This window comes from Melanostigma gelatinosum (genome assembly GCF_949748355.1).
Source record: "Melanostigma gelatinosum genome assembly, chromosome: 18".
In the NCBI taxonomy this organism is placed as follows: Eukaryota; Metazoa; Chordata; class Actinopteri; order Perciformes; family Zoarcidae; genus Melanostigma; species Melanostigma gelatinosum.
Window position 1 is genome coordinate 19,092,262 of NC_136651.1, and position 17,815 is coordinate 19,110,076.

Sequence of the window (17,815 nt, forward strand, 5' to 3'; positions counted from 1 at the left end):
TAGGTTTCACTTTTGCCTTTACCTTTTGGTCCGTGCACGTTTAACTGCTGGACATAATACTTCTGTCACAAATAAATGTTATTGCTTGAATTGAGCTAAACGCCTCGATCTCAGTCTGTTCACTCGATCTTCATTCATAACAGAAGGAAATAGGAAAGATTAAGTTTGTCAAGTTTTTAAGCAACAGGCGTCTTTTGATCTTTGCTACAGATCAAAGGCAACGAGAGAAGATCCTCGGAGCTGAAACTTTGAATGGAGAAAGGATCAGCTGTCATATTCCTGGGAGCGTTTCAAAGCTGAGAGGTGTTATACAGGATGTGCCATTGTCAGTGTCCATAGATGAGATAATTAAGGAAGTGAAAGGAGGAAAGGTAGTGAAAGCTTCCAGACTGCAAATAAATCGAAATGGAAGGAAAACTGACAGCCTATCAGTGCTGCCGGAGTTTGAAAAGATCTTGTCTAAGAAAATAAGAATAGGATATATGAGCTATGATGTAAAAGAGTTTGTTCCAGCTCCTTTAAGATGCTTCAAGTATCAAAGAATGGGACATACTGCAGGGCAATGTAAGGGTAAGCAGAGATGTGCAAGATGTGGAGGCGAGCATGAATACGGAAAATGTGGTCAAGATGTAAAAATGAAATGTTGTAACTGCGGCGGTGAACACAGCGCTGCTTTTGGAGGATGCCCAGTTCAAATACAAGCAAAAGAAGTGCAGAAATATAAAATACTTAATCAAGTGTCTTATGCGGAAGCAGTTACAAAAGTGAAGGAACACCCAGGGAAAGCCACAGGAATGATATAAGAGAAGCTGGGATTAGACAACCTCCTGTGGACCTTCCCCCTGTCCTAGATCAGAGTCTAACAGAGTTAAATCCATGCATAAAAGAGATAAATGAGGACACGCTAATTGTAGATAAAATCTGTTTCGTGGCCTTCATCTGCAAAACTATGAATTTGGCAATTCAACAAAAAAGAAAAAGGGACAGAATAAAGACAATCGTAGAGGCAGCCATAGAGATACTGGGGATTAAAGAAGTTAAGGCTGATCTGATTCATAAGATGTTGAACCCTCCCAACTATGATGTACAGGCTCAGGGTGATTAACCTCATAATGGTGTTGCATATACTACAATGGAATGCCAGAAGTCTAATTGCAAATGGGCAAGAATTCAAGAAGGTTGTAGCTGATCTGACAGTTACACCAGATGTTATTTGCATTCAAGAAACTTGGTTAAAACCTCAATTGGACTTTGTCATTTCAGGATTCAGCTCTGTCAGATGTGATAGAATTGGAAAACAAGGTGGAGGGTGTGTAACATTTATCAAGGATAACTTAGCATATAGAAAGATTAATGTTCCAGAACAGTATGAATGTATTATTATCGAAGTATGTAGTCCAAGAGGAGATATAAAGTTAGTGAACTTCTATAATCCTTGTAAAAAGCTATCTATGGAAATGTTTCACGAGATATCAGGAAATATTGGAAAAAGAGAAATTTGGTGTGGAGATTTTAATGCTCACACTACATTATGGGGAAGTGAGGTCACTGATACCAACGGAGGGGTAGTTGAAGAATTTATAGAGGAGAGATCATTAATTTGTCTTAATGATGGAAGCAGTACCAGGGTAGATGTTACTCGAAACTCAGTATCCTGCTTAGATCTTACATTAGTCTCAGGAAATATGAGTAATTTGTGTGAATGGAATACAATGAATGAATCTAATATAGGGAGTGATCACTATCCTATATGGTGCTCATTAAATTGTGATATCTTTACTCAGAAGGGTAATATAATAGAAAGATGGTGTTTTCCTAAAGCTAACTGGGGAAATTTTAAAGAATGTTGTAGGAAGTCATGTGAAGAAATATCTATTGAGAATAATGTGGACAGCTGTTCGGGAGCAGTGACCGCTATGATTATTGGTGCTGCATCAATGTGCATTCCTAAGAGTAAGGTGAATGGGAAAAAGAAAATGGTTCCATGGTGGAATGAGGAATGTAAAAATGGCATTAAAGAAAGAAATCGTGCCTACAGAAAGTTAAGAAGTCTTTTGACCCAACATAATCTGATCGATTATCAAAGAAAGAGAGCGGTAGTACGGAAAGTTATTAAGTCATCAAAGAGGAATGCATGGAGGCAATTCTGTTCGGCTATTGGAAGAGAAATAGAGTTACGTGATGTTTGGGCGATGATCAAAAAGATGAGTGGGAAAAGAAAATCAATTAAAATCCCAGTTTTGATAGACGGAGAATATCGGGCAATTACAAATGAGGAGAAAGCTGCGTTATTGGGGAAGAAGTTTGCAAATGTTCATAGCGGAAGTCATTTACATGAGAGGCACAGACAGAGAAAAGAAGAAATTTTAGCAGCACATACAGAGTTAGAAAGAAAAAGGGCAATGAAGGAACACCCCTTGATATGGAGTTTTCAATACAGGAGCTGAAAACAGCGTTGGAGGGAAGTGGGTATACTGTTCCAGGTCAAGACCAACTATGCTACGCTATGTTTAGACAATTACCAGAAGAAGCCTTGGAAATTATTTGTAAATTGTTTAATATGATTTGGAGGGAAGGTGTAATGCCAAGCAGCTGGAAGAGTGCTTTGATTCTACCTTTTGGTAAACCTGGTAAAGACCTCGCGAATGCTGGCAATTATAGACCAATAGCACTGACATCTCATTTGTGCAAGTGGATGGAAAAGATCATCACGAGCAGATTAACTTATTTTATAGAGCAAAGGGGCTTGCTAAATAAATCGCAGAATGGCTTTCGTAAAGGTAGATCGACACTTGACGCATTGATAAAAGTTAGCAACGAGGCAGAGAAAGCAATAAGTATGAAGGAGATTATGGCTATATTCTATTTTGATGTAGAGAAAGTATATGACTCCATGTGGAGAGAGGGCCTATTGATTAAAATGCATAAAATAGGTATTAGTGGAAGGATGTACAACTGGATATTGGATTTTTTGTCTGGTCGATCATTCAAGGTAAAAGTTGAAGATGCCGTGTCTGAAGAATTTACTATAGTAAATGGGATCCCCCAAGGTAGTGTTATTAGCCCTATATTATTTAATATTATGATAAATGACGTCTTTATGGACATTGACAGAGATATTGGCTCCTTGCTACATGCTGATGATGGAGCAATTTGGAAAAGGGGAAGAAATATTAGACATGTGATCAGTAAAATTCAAAAGGCTATAATCAATGTTGAAAAGTGGTCGTATGACTGGGGGTTTAAGATGTCTGTTGATAAGTCTTGCTACATGCTATTTACCAGAAAGAGAAATATAAGCAATACTCATCTGAAGTAATATGGACAAAGTATTGGAGAGGGTGACAGAGTTTAAATATTTAGGCTTATGGTTTGATGAAAAATGTTTGTGGAGAACTCATATTAGGCATATTGAAACTAAATGTAAAAAGGTGCTCAATGTTATGAGAGCAGTTTCTGGACATCAATGGGGAGCAGATAAACGGTCACTAATGGACATCTATAGGGCTATTAAGCAGGTATAGATTATGGATGTATGGTTTATGGAACAGCTGCCAAGAGTACAATACTAGCATTAGATAGAATTCAGTTCAGAGCTCTAAGACTTAGTATAGGTGCAATTAAATCTACCCCAAACAACGCACTTCTGGTAGAAGCTGACGAACTGCCATCAAGCCTAAGACGAGCAAAACTAGCTCTGGCATATTGGGTGAAGTTAAAGGGATCTGCAGAGGAACTTCCCGTAACAAATGTGCTGTATGAATGCTGGGAATACACCCAAAGTAAAGGCAAAGGGTTTGGTTGGACAATCAGTGCAATAGCCAAAGAATACGGGTTAACTGGGTTAGAGTATGGGCCCAATGTAATATGGGGAAATGTTCCTCCGTGGACACTACCAGTGCACAATGTGCATTTAACACTCATAGAAGAGAGGAAAAAATGGATGGAAAGAAAATTGTATGACATTGGACATCAGAGTCAAGTATACATCAATAATAATTATTATAACTATATGCAGATTTATACAGATGGATCTAAAGATAACGGGAATGGACACGTGGGATCAGGGGTATTCATACCAGAATTTAGTGTGACAATATGCAAACGAATTAATGACAGATTGTCTGTCTTTACAGCTGAAATTATTGCAATCATCTTGGGACTGCAATGGGTAGAAGAGGTCAGGCCTGAGAGAGTGGTCAACTGTGCAGATTCTGCTGCAGCTTTAAACAGCCTGAAGACAAAACAAACAATTAGAGAGGATTTAGTGATGGAAATATCTCTCATAATGTTGAGACTTCAAAGACTGGGAATTAATGTTCAATTTTGCTGGGTTCCTGCTCATGTAGGTGTGGAGGGTAATGAGAGAGCAGATATGATTGCAAAGAGAGCACTAACACTAAAAGAAGAGGAGATATTGAAAATTCCTTTTGGAAAGGGGGAAGCTAAAGCATGAATAAGAGAGGCAGGACGGGAGTTATGGCAGAAGAAGTGGGACAACGATAACAAAGGAAGACATTATTATAACATTCAGAAATCCATAAATGTGAAGACATACAAAGGGAAGTATAGAAGAGAGGAGGTCATAATATCAAGGTTAACTCAACGCTGTATTTAATGGCAAAAATGGACTCAGATAAGTGCACTATTTGTAATGTTACGGAAGACGTGCAGCATGTTATCCTGAAATGTCAAAGATACAATTCAGACAGGAACATCTTGAAGCAAAAAATATGTCAGTTGGGACGGAAGTGGAGTTTGGAGGGAGTTCTGGCAGTGGACGGATAATGGCGAGAGTGCTGCAGAGCACTGTTGCGATTTCTTAAAGAAACGGGATTAGACCGTAGGATTTAGTTGGAAACAGTGAAGAAAAGGTTACCCTGAAATTGCACACTCCGGTACAGTAGGTGGCGGTATGCACCTATACAAGTTGGTTGCGACCCGCCAATCAAATTTAAAGAAGAAGAAGAGGAACGTAACTCTCTTACACAGTCGGATCTTAACAGTGTGACATCCAGCGGAAGTAAACAACACAGCCGCGTGCAGCGTTCGCTGCTCGTACTGTGGAGTTGGCTGGAAAACGATATCGTAGTCGTTGCGAAGGTAATTATTCCAGTTGAGAGTAAACAACAATGTCGTCAGTTGAGTATTTGAGAGAGTTTGTCAACGACCGACTATCTGCTGCTGCTGAAGAAATATTCAGAGTTTTTGAAAAAACTATCTTCGAGTACGAGGAAGAGATCGACCGTCAGCGCAGACTGTTGGATGTCGTTTGGAAACCTGTAATACAGTTACACAGGATAGGTTTGTACAACTTCATCATTGTAATACCACTAAACAGAGGAATTCCATTTAATCCAAATTGTTTAAATGTGTTCTGGTATTAATCAATGCTGCGTTCACGTGGATTCAGGCAGATGGTAGACAGCAAACCAGATATTTTTCCCATGATGGAATAAGATACATTTGGTACAACTATTTAGTGACTACTGTTTTATTTCATTATTCACAGACTGTAGCGTTATATAGCTAAAACTGTGATTTATCTTGTAGCATCCCGGCTGAATAATGGTCTGTAGTCTTGAACTGATGGTCCATTCGTCTTTAATGAATCACACCGTGAACACACCGTAAGAACTTGTGCCTATATCGGCCAGGTGCTAAAATAATAAAACCGTATCCATCTTCCTTGTTAAATCACTTTTTCCGTCCCCTTAGTGACTTTTCTAACGGCTTTCTCACGGCTTCTTACTTCCGGTTTATACCTTCAAAATAAAAGCGCAACAGGAAATGCACGAACTGCAGTGACAAAACGTCAAAAATAAGACATAAAAAAGGAACAATCTATTTAAATACACTACACATTCTCAGAGGTCCTTTACAATCTTAATAATCGATTGCAAACTTAAGCAACTATCTCCAGTGTGAGGGAGCTACGTGACATTCGGTTCTATTTATTCCTATACTGATGCCGGTATTCTCTTCCGGGTTCACCTAATTTACCGTCCTCGTCCACTGTCATGATATCTGGTGTGCTGTATGCCTGGTTTCATGTGAATGCACTGTTTGCATTTTTCCTTCAACATCACAGTCGAATCCTATCTATGTTGCTCTCTGTCCCTCCAGAGCTCCCACAGCAACATGTCTGTAAGGAGGAGGAGGTTCTCTCCGACCAGCATCTCTGTATTCAGGAGAGGAACTCCAGTCTGGACCAAGAGGACCCAGATCCTCCACAGATCAAAGAGGAACAGGAGGAACTCTGCACCAGTCAGGAGGGAGAGCAGCTTGAGCTGAAGCAGGAGACTGAGACCTTCATGTTGACTCCTGATGAGGAAAGTAACCACACTGACCCAGAACCAACAAGAGACCCCCAGCTCCTCTCCAACAACTCTCATGTAGCTGAGAGCCAAGATCAGAAAGGAAGCGAGAATGAAGACTCAGAATCAACTAGCGATTCAGAGCCAGAACCAAAGAAAAGACAACAGAAAAGCAGAAGTCACTGTAACGATATTAACAACATGTCAAAGACTTACAGTGATCCTCAAACAGGTAAAGCACTTTTACAATGTGACACGTGTGGAGAAGCTTTCAAGTTCAGGTCGCATTTCGACAAACACCTGAGAACCCACTCAGATGAGAAGTCACATTCTTGCAGCTTCTGTGAGAAAATATTCAGTAAGATATCCTCATTGAAGACTCATCAAAAAATCCACACAAGTGACAAGCCGTATTCTTGCGAAACATGTGGAAAAGATTTCAGACAAAGATGTGACATGTTGGTTCACATGAGAACACACACAGATGAGAAGCCGTATTCTTGCAAAACATGTGGAAAAGATTTTCGACATAGTAGTCACTTGATGGTCCACATGAGAACACACACAGGTGAGAAGCCGTATTCTTGCAAAACATGTGGAAAAGATTTCAGACAAAGATGTGACATGTTGGTTCACATGAGAACACACACAGGTGAGAAGCCGTATTCTTGCAAAACATGTGGAAAAGATTTTCGACATAGTAGTCACTTGATGGTCCACATGAGAACACACACAGGTGAGAAGCCGTATTCTTGCAAAACATGTGGAAAAGATTTCAGACAAAGAGGTGCCATGTTGGTTCACATGACAAGAGCCCACACTGGGGAGGAGCCGTACCTCTGAAAGACCTGCGGGAAGACATACTACTGTGATTGCCATCAATTGGCAAGGCTTAAAGATTGCATACAGACAAGTAGCCTTGTATTTGCAAAATACACGGGAGACAATTCAGTTCTTGTGTTCATAGTTCCTGCAAATGTTTGACCAATTCGATTTTTCTTTTGTTTTTAGAATGTATTTACTTCAGTAATCTGAGTAGATTGTGAACAGTGATGTTTAGGCTGAGAGCCTCTCTGTATTGGTGAGTCAGTCATTTTGTCATCAGTACAATAGACAACTTTTCTTTTTGTCTACGTTTCATTTATTTTGTATTTTTTATGTATCTTGTAATCTTGTAAAACTTGATGAAATTGTTTTGTGTTTTAGAGGTGGCACACAGACACAAATTGTATATGGTGTGCTACATGGTGCTGTGAAAGAATCAGCCTCAGCAATAGTGAGGAAAAGTGAGGATCAGGGCTCAAAGGGAAGTGAGCAACGAAATGCCCTTTTTTGATCTCAGGTTTGTATTCTAACAATAAAGCGTTGGGAGGTGATGTAAGAATACCAGATTCACAGTGAGGTCTAAAGCTTTACGTATATTCTGTTCATCAAGGCTGCAGATGTGTCTCACTGACCTCGAGAGTAAAAGTAGTCAGTGAAGAATAGTTATTCTACGAGTGTTATACCATGTGAGAGGTGTTTCATCTCACTGGCTGTAGATTGTTAATTCATGATTTAATACCGTAGCTAATGCATCCCGATAGTTTGATCAGTGGAGCTGCCTCATGTTGAACAAGCTGTGGTGGAATGTAACTACATTTACCTAAATACTGTATTGATGTACAACGTTTTGTGCTCAGATGGTGAAGATTTCATGGAAATGACACATGAAATATTGAACATTAAAAAATCTATTTGACGGTATTTGTACTTTGATTCTGCCTACTTTCATTGTATGTTACATATATTTTACAGGCAAATATTGTACTTTTTAGTCCACTACATTTATTTGGCAGCTCTAGTTATTTGCTGATTAAGATTTTACCAAAATCTGTGGGGCTTTTATTTTGAAACGGGGGGAGGGGAAAAGTCCTCTAAAAATCTCTAAGACCTGACTGACTGTATGTGAGAGAGACACACAGAGAGGGAGACAGACAGTTTGATGGAGTGAGGGAGACACAGACAGGAGGTCTAACGATCTTGCCCTGAATATCTCCAAGTCATGTGTGTCTGTGTTTATCAACTTCACTAATTAGCTCAATCAAAAACGCCTGTGTGCCTGCAGCCGGGTGACGGAATGCCCCATTCTGCGTTTTTGACCTACTTACAGTGACCTCACAACTCCGCAATATAAGCTTTACAAGTATAGCGCATATTATTTAACAGTGAATGAATATATTTTATTTACAAATCCCCCTTTTCACACCTGCTAGGTGTGAACTTCTTAGACTGGTGTGTTGTCGTCTAACTGGGAGTTAGTCAATGAACGCAACTCTGGTTCTTCTTCCTGGTCCCATGGCCCCTCTGGGTCAGGGGCCGGCAGGTCTCCATTCAACAGTGGATAAGCACCATGTGGAGGCGGCTGCCTTTCCTTGGAGAGAGCTGTGGTAATAAGATGGCCTATCAAAGTTCGGAGGCAGGGGATGCAACAACAGCCACAGGTGATGAGAATAGCTAAGAAAACTGCGATGGAAACCGCTATGGACATGATGAGGGCCTTCCATTTGCCAAACATGGATTCCCTCCAATCAGAGAAGGGATTGTCTATGCCTGATGCCGCTTGCATTTCTTCCGAGAGGGTGCGCAGACTATTTAAAGCCCGAGTGACCGAACCGTCTGGGGCAGTGTTGTTCGGAATGATGGTACAACACATTTCTCCAAACATTGAGCAGACACCCCCTTTTTCAGCTAACAACATGTCCAAAGCCATTCTATTCTGCATAGCCATAAGAGAGGTCGGCGCGAGTTGTGCGGCTAAGCCTTCAACGGCGTCCCTAGTGAGGTTAACAAGACGCAAGACATTGTAATGGACATAGTTTATGCGGTCCACGTTTTTGTTGGGAGTGATCGGAAAGAAGGCTGCGATTATGGGAATGTTTTCAAAACCTGCGGCGACTTGGTCAGCTAGTTTGTATTCGTCAGGAACGCCTCGTGGGATGCCTATTGAGTCTATATAGGTGGGGCCTCCAGTAAGCTCGAAGGAGCCTGAGGCAACTTCTCGCTTGATGATGTGTCGCCTTCTGCGTTTGGTGAGAGAAACGGCTAGACCGTCTGCTCGTGCTAATCTATGACCTATTAGGGTAAGGGGCGGTAGAATTAGATGGGTGCTGGTGTGTCTGATACATGGTTTGTAGTCCCCACAACATGAGGGCAGCAAGTATCCCCATACCCACCCCCACCCCCATCATAGTTTTCTTCACCTCGGCGGGGTCTACATGAGGGGCCCCTAGAGAGCGTCTAGACTCTCGGTGCATTTTCCAAATTAGAAAGCGTTGGCCAAATCAACTACTGTGAAGTGGGTGTGTGCAGGGCTCAAGATTTGTAAAATTGTCGAACTGGAGTGGGAACTTGGTTCTGAGCTGCTGCCACAACGCTGTACGATATCGATCAAAGGGGTCGGCATCTGGTGCCGTACCAGCGCCTGCCATGTGTAGTAGGGCAGTACACTGGGATGGGTCCAGACAGCGGGAGAGAAGTGCTCTCAGGTCGCCCACTGCCATCTGGTGGCCAGCAGTCAAAGATTCCATGAGCTCAATCCATGGATTGGCTCCCGCGTGGAGGGATGGGAGCTGTTGTACCATGCTGGTCATGTCTGCAAACCCAAAAGGCACAAATTGAACACGCAGTGGGTGCGCGAGAGTGGGGGCTGATCTCAGGGGATATTCACCGGCATCAATCTCTTCTGTTTCTCCTTTGGGGGGCGGGCCATGGGGCCGAAGGTGATACTGGGGGGGAGGAACCGGAGGAAGTGCTGGATACAGGCTAGTTGAGGGCGGGGGAGGAACCGAGGCCAAAGATGTTTGGCTCGTTTCCTGTGCAGTCTTGCCTCCAGTCTCTGTTACTGCTTTTTTCAGTTTTGCACGCAGTACTTCTGAGTAGCCACCAGATGGAGCCACAGCTCCAGCCATGTCTTCTTCTTGTGTTCTTTTTTTTTTTTTTTTTTCAAATCAAGTTTTTTCAATTCAAGTTTTTTTTTTTTTTAAATCGATTCCAATCTTTCTTTTTTTTTTTCTTCTTGCAGTTCCTGAAGTACCCACAGAGGGAGCCAAAACTCCTGTCAAATGTTCTTCTTGCAGTTCCTGAAGTACCAACAGAGGGAGCCAAAGCTTCTCCCAAATGTTCTTGTGCAGTTCCTGTAGTGCCACCAGAGGGAGCCAAAGCTTCTCCCAAATTTTCTTCTGCAGTTCCTGTAGTGCTACCAGAGGGAGCCAAAGTTTCTCCCAAATGTTCTTGTGCAGTTCCTGTAGTGCCACCAGAGGGAGCCAAAGCTTCTCCCAAATTTTCTTCTGCAGTTCCTGTAGTGCTACCAGAGGGAGCCAAAGTTTCTCCCAAATTTTCTTCAGCCCTCTGACCTTGGTCTAGTTACTACACTCCCTAGAGCTGCAGCTGTGTTTCTTATCTGCAATTTTCACTCCCTTTTTCAGTGTCTCTGCCTGTCTGAATGCCTGCTCTGTCTTCGCTCCTAAATTTGTTGACGGTCCCTATGGAACACAATTTCCAATAAATCTGTAATCTTTCTAACTACACCAGTAAAACTGACACGTATATTAACCCTCAGCTTTCGTCAGTCTATCCTCGTGTTTTGTGTTTTTGTGGTGAGTGCAAAGCTTGTGTCTCATGCATGTTCGCTGCTCCACTGACCGTCAATCTCTGAAAAGCACACGAGCCTGTTCAACATTTCAACTTCAAATCTCAGCTGTCTCTCACACATGTATGCTTCACGCAATCACTCTCATCCATACCAAATTGAAACCATACACTGCCGTCACTGAGATACGCACAAATCACATATGGATCTGTTCTTATAGCGTTTTCACGAGCACGGTCCCGAAGGAAATGGATACCTAATAGGCATTACTCAACACTCAATCGCCCATGCACTGCCGTGATTCCACAAATAATCGCACACAGACCTCGTCAGGGAAGATCTATTGATCTTATTGTTTACAGTGTACGCCTTGTGCGAGCACGGTCCCGAAGGAAATGGCGATATCTTGTGCTACAATTGAATCGATGTCTTCCTAGAGTACATCTATGCTGCATGCAAACTCCATACGCTGCCACTTCTGCAATACTGGTACACAAACCTCATATGCTTAACCTCATCAATTTAACCTCATCAATTTATTTTTCTCAATTAAAATTCTCTGGATGGATCTTCGTTTTACAGTGTACAACATGCATGAACGTGGTCCCTTTAGGAAATGGCGTTTTGCAGTCTCCAGACACACTACTTTCACATCAGCGTATTTCAACAACAATTTCTATATACTTGATCCAAACCTCAGTTTGCAACTTCGCATAAATCAACAGTGTGGCCCGGAATTCAGTCTTTCAGACCGTCATTGGTCAGCGAACCGAAGCTTTCGCCACGGCTGTGTAACCTCTGAACAGTCAATCAAAGCTTACATGGTGAACACAATGCCAGCTTATACAATGCTTACAATCCTTAATTTCTGTTAGATCCACTCACACACATATTCTATGCTAAAAACCCCCACTGCTGTCATAACAATTCTGTCACAATGCTCGGTAAGTTATCTTTAAAAATTTAGTCAATGCAATTCATTACTCACACTCCAGTACTTCTGATCAATTCAATTTAGTTTTTCCTATATACAATCTGCAGAATTCATTTAAATAGGCTCTGCTTTACCTTTTGATTCAGCGCGCTGTTTGATCAGTTTCTGATCAAGACAGAAGAAAGTCTGTTACTCGATGAAAAAACCATTTGGATCGTTATAATCCAAGCTCTGCTACCATGTTAAGAATGAAGATCGAGTGAACAGACTGAGATCGAGGCGTTTAGCTCAATTCAAGGAATAACATTTATTTGTGACAGAAGTATTATGTCCAACAGTTAAACGTGCACGGACCCTAGCAAAGGCAAAGAGTGCAAAAGAGAAACCTACGAGCGCTTATACAGAGTACGCAGGCGTGTCCATCTGGTTCTCCTTGTGGAGCCATTGGTCAAAATCAAAGCAGAGGCGGATTTGTTTCTAGCATTGAAATAGCCTGATGGAGCACTGGGCAACGTCACCCACAATGGCTCACGTCCGGAACCCGCCTTCTCTGGAACGTCAGTGTGTGTGAAATGTTGATGTACAGCATATTGTTAACACTTAAGGTGCAGAAAAGAAAAGGGTGCAGTTCTAAACTATTTCGAAGTCTCTGTGTGAATAGATAAAAATAGCTCTTCTCCTACTCTAAGATGGCAGTTTCTGCCCTAATCTGGTGGTTTAAGCAAGCGTTACTTTCAGGGCCACTGTATCTGTTCCTATCGTACGAACGGGTGACGGAATGCCCCATTCGGCGTTTTTGACCTACTTACAGTGACCTCACAACTCCGCAATATAAGCTTTACAAGTATAGCGCATATTATTTAACAGTGAATGAATATATTTTATTTACAATAGTTCAGATGGTGAGAATGATAATGTGGCATGGCAAGAAGCGAACAGAAAGAAGAGAAAGGGGAGCGGCAGTTCAGGCCGCTCCGGAAGTTTGTTTGGCGAGGAGAGTAAAAAAGTGAAGGCTACGAGATCAAGTGTGGGGAAGGAGGATGACTCAACTGAATGGAAAGTTGTGATTGCGTTTAAGAATGAAGGGGCCCATTATCACCCGTTAAAACTGACAAAGGCAATAGAGAAGGAAATAGGAAAGATTAAGTTTGTCAAGTTTTTAAGCAACAGGCGTCTTTTGATCTTTGCTACAGATCAAAGGCAACGAGAGAAGATCCTCGGAGCTGAAACTTTGAATGGAGAAAGGATCAGCTGTCATATTCCTGGGAGCGTTTCAAAGCTGAGAGGTGTTATACAGGATGTGCCATTGTCAGTGTCCATAGATGAGATAATTAAGGAAGTGAAAGGAGGAAAGGTAGTGAAAGCTTCCAGACTGCAAATAAATCGAAATGGAAGGAAAACTGACAGCCTATCAGTGCTGCCGGAGTTTGAAAAGATCTTGTCTAAGAAAATAAGAATAGGATATATGAGCTATGATGTAAAAGAGTTTGTTCCAGCTCCTTTAAGATGCTTCAAGTATCAAAGAATGGGACATACTGCAGGGCAATGTAAGGGTAAGCAGAGATGTGCAAGATGTGGAGGCGAGCATGAATACGGAAAATGTGGTCAAGATGTAAAAATGAAATGTTGTAACTGCGGCGGTGAACACAGCGCTGCTTTTGGAGGATGCCCAGTTCAAATACAAGCAAAAGAAGTGCAGAAATATAAAATACTTAATCAAGTGTCTTATGCGGAAGCAGTTACAAAAGTGAAGGAACACCCAGGGAAAGCCACAGGAATGATATAAGAGAAGCTGGGATTAGACAACCTCCTGTGGACCTTCCCCCTGTCCTAGATCAGAGTCTAACAGAGTTAAATCCATGCATAAAAGAGATAAATGAGGACACGCTAATTGTAGATAAAATCTGTTTCGTGGCCTTCATCTGCAAAACTATGAATTTGGCAATTCAACAAAAAAGAAAAAGGGACAGAATAAAGACAATCGTAGAGGCAGCCATAGAGATACTGGGGATTAAAGAAGTTAAGGCTGATCTGATTCATAAGATGTTGAACCCTCCCAACTATGATGTACAGGCTCAGGGTGATTAACCTCATAATGGTGTTGCATATACTACAATGGAATGCCAGAAGTCTAATTGCAAATGGGCAAGAATTCAAGAAGGTTGTAGCTGATCTGACAGTTACACCAGATGTTATTTGCATTCAAGAAACTTGGTTAAAACCTCAATTGGACTTTGTCATTTCAGGATTCAGCTCTGTCAGATGTGATAGAATTGGAAAACAAGGTGGAGGGTGTGTAAAATTTATCAAGGATAACTTAGCATATAGAAAGATTAATGTTCCAGAACAGTATGAATGTATTATTATCGAAGTATGTAGTCCAAGAGGAGATATAAAGTTAGTGAACTTCTATAATCCTTGTAAAAAGCTATCTATGGAAATGTTTCACGAGATATCAGGAAATATTGGAAAAAGAGAAATTTGGTGTGGAGATTTTAATGCTCACACTACATTATGGGGAAGTGAGGTCACTGATACCAACGGAGGGGTAGTTGAAGAATTTATAGAGGAGAGATCATTAATTTGTCTTAATGATGGAAGCAGTACCAGGGTAGATGTTACTCGAAACTCAGTATCCTGCTTAGATCTTACATTAGTCTCAGGAAATATGAGTAATTTGTGTGAATGGAATACAATGAATGAATCTAATATAGGGAGTGATCACTATCCTATATGGTGCTCATTAAATTGTGATATCTTTACTCAGAAGGGTAATATAATAGAAAGATGGTGTTTTCCTAAAGCTAACTGGGGAAAATTTAAAGAATGTTGTAGGAAGTCATGTGAAGAAATATCTATTGAGAATAATGTGGACAGCTGTTCGGGAGCAGTGACCGCTATGATTATTGGTGCTGCATCAATGTGCATTCCTAAGAGTAAGGTGAATGGGAAAAAGAAAATGGTTCCATGGTGGAATGAGGAATGTAAAAATGGCATTAAAGAAAGAAATCGTGCCTACAGAAAGTTAAGAAGTCTTTTGACCCAACATAATCTGATCGATTATCAAAGAAAGAGAGCGGTAGTACGGAAAGTTATTAAGTCATCAAAGAGGAATGCATGGAGGCAATTCTGTTCGGCTATTGGAAGAGAAATAGAGTTACGTGATGTTTGGGCGATGATCAAAAAGATGAGTGGGAAAAGAAAATCAATTAAAATCCCAGTTTTGATAGACGGAGAATATCGGGCAATTACAAATGAGGAGAAAGCTGCGTTATTGGGGAAGAAGTTTGCAAATGTTCATAGCGGAAGTCATTTACATGAGAGGCACAGACAGAGAAAAGAAGAAATTTTAGCAGCACATACAGAAGTTAGAAAGAAAAAGGGCAATGAAGGAACACCCCTTGATATGGAGTTTTCAATACAGGAGCTGAAAACAGCGTTGGAGGGAAGTGGGTATACTGTTCCAGGTCAAGACCAACTATGCTACGCTATGTTTAGACAATTACCAGAAGAAGCCTTGGAAATTATTTGTAAATTGTTTAATATGATTTGGAGGGAAGGTGTAATGCCAAGCAGCTGGAAGAGTGCTTTGATTCTACCTTTTGGTAAACCTGGTAAAGACCTCGCGAATGCTGGCAATTATAGACCAATAGCACTGACATCTCATTTGTGCAAGTGGATGGAAAAGATCATCACGAGCAGATTAACTTATTTTATAGAGCAAAGGGGCTTGCTAAATAAATCGCAGAATGGCTTTCGTAAAGGTAGATCGACACTTGACGCATTGATAAAAGTTAGCAACGAGGCAGAGAAAGCAATAAGTATGAAGGAGATTATGGCTATATTCTATTTTGATGTAGAGAAAGTATATGACTCCATGTGGAGAGAGGGCCTATTGATTAAAATGCATAAAATAGGTATTAGTGGAAGGATGTACAACTGGATATTGGATTTTTTGTCTGGTCGATCATTCAAGGTAAAAGTTGAAGATGCCGTGTCTGAAGAATTTACTATAGTAAATGGGATCCCCCAAGGTAGTGTTATTAGCCCTATATTATTTAATATTATGATAAATGACGTCTTTATGGACATTGACAGAGATATTGGCTCCTTGCTACATGCTGATGATGGAGCAATTTGGAAAAGGGGAAGAAATATTAGACATGTGATCAGTAAAATTCAAAAGGCTATAATCAATGTTGAAAAGTGGTCGTATGACTGGGGGTTTAAGATGTCTGTTGATAAGTCTTGCTACATGCTATTTACCAGAAAGAGAAATATAAGCAATACTCATCTGAAGTAATATGGACAAAGTATTGGAGAGGGTGACAGAGTTTAAATATTTAGGCTTATGGTTTGATGAAAAATGTTTGTGGAGAACTCATATTAGGCATATTGAAACTAAATGTAAAAAGGTGCTCAATGTTATGAGAGCAGTTTCTGGACATCAATGGGGAGCAGATAAACGGTCACTAATGGACATCTATAGGGCTATTAAGCAGGTATAGATTATGGATGTATGGTTTATGGAACAGCTGCCAAGAGTACAATACTAGCATTAGATAGAATTCAGTTCAGAGCTCTAAGACTTAGTATAGGTGCAATTAAATCTACCCCAAACAACGCACTTCTGGTAGAAGCTGACGAACTGCCATCAAGCCTAAGACGAGCAAAACTAGCTCTGGCATATTGGGTGAAGTTAAAGGGATCTGCAGAGGAACTTCCCGTAACAAATGTGCTGTATGAATGCTGGGAATACACCCAAAGTAAAGGCAAAGGGTTTGGTTGGACAATCAGTGCAATAGCCAAAGAATACGGGTTAACTGGGTTAGAGTATGGGCCCAATGTAATATGGGGAAATGTTCCTCCGTGGACACTACCAGTGCACAATGTGCATTTAACACTCATAGAAGAGAGGAAAAAATGGATGGAAAGAAAATTGTATGACATTGGACATCAGAGTCAAGTATACATCAATAATAATTATTATAACTATATGCAGATTTATACAGATGGATCTAAAGATAACGGGAATGGACACGTGGGATCAGGGGTATTCATACCAGAATTTAGTGTGACAATATGCAAACGAATTAATGACAGATTGTCTGTCTTTACAGCTGAAATTATTGCAATCATCTTGGGACTGCAATGGGTAGAAGAGGTCAGGCCTGAGAGAGTGGTCAACTGTGCAGATTCTGCTGCAGCTTTAAACAGCCTGAAGACAAAACAAACAATTAGAGAGGATTTAGTGATGGAAATATCTCTCATAATGTTGAGACTTCAAAGACTGGGAATTAATGTTCAATTTTGCTGGGTTCCTGCTCATGTAGGTGTGGAGGGTAATGAGAGAGCAGATATGATTGCAAAGAGAGCACTAACACTAAAAGAAGAGGAGATATTGAAAATTCCTTTTGGAAAGGGGGAAGCTAAAGCATGAATAAGAGAGGCAGGACGGGAGTTATGGCAGAAGAAGTGGGACAACGATAACAAAGGAAGACATTATTATAACATTCAGAAATCCATAAATGTGAAGACATACAAAGGGAAGTATAGAAGAGAGGAGGTCATAATATCAAGGTTAACTCAACGCTGTATTTAATGGCAAAAATGGACTCAGATAAGTGCACTATTTGTAATGTTACGGAAGACGTGCAGCATGTTATCCTGAAATGTCAAAGATACAATTCAGACAGGAACATCTTGAAGCAAAAAATATGTCAGTTGGGACGGAAGTGGAGTTTGGAGGGAGTTCTGGCAGTGGACGGATAATGGCGAGAGTGCTGCAGAGCACTGTTGCGATTTCTTAAAGAAACGGGATTAGACCGTAGGATTTAGTTGGAAACAGTGAAGAAAAGGTTACCCTGAAATTGCACACTCCGGTACAGTAGGTGGCGGTATGCACCTATACAAGTTGGTTGCGACCCGCCAATC

At 41.0% G+C, this 17,815-nt stretch overlaps 1 protein-coding gene across 1 annotated transcript; it reads left to right on the forward strand.

Moving 5' to 3' along the window:
* The first annotated feature begins 5,046 nt into the window (after positions 1-5,046).
* On the forward strand, positions 5,047-7,832 carry LOC306792144 (uncharacterized protein). The gene is made up of 3 exons (XM_079289165.1): positions 5,047-5,304; positions 6,127-6,885; positions 6,970-7,832. The coding sequence occupies exons 1-3, from the start codon at positions 5,133-5,135 to the stop codon at positions 7,158-7,160; spliced, it is 1,122 nt and encodes a 373-aa protein (XP_079145291.1). The 5' UTR covers positions 5,047-5,132; the 3' UTR covers positions 7,161-7,832.
* The last annotated feature ends 9,983 nt before the right edge of the window (positions 7,833-17,815 follow it).

Bases quoted from the DNA above. Each gene is read 5' to 3' on its own strand.
- LOC306792144 (XM_079289165.1), top strand. From the start codon at position 5,133: ATGTCGTCAGTTGAGTATTTGAGAGAGTTTGTCAACGACCGACTATCT. The intron at 5,305-6,126 runs GTTTGTACAACT...CTGTCCCTCCAG, and splicing joins AATACAGTTACACAGGATAG to AGCTCCCACAGCAACATGTC. The intron at 6,886-6,969 runs GTGAGAAGCCGT...GAACACACACAG, and splicing joins CCACATGAGAACACACACAG to GTGAGAAGCCGTATTCTTGC.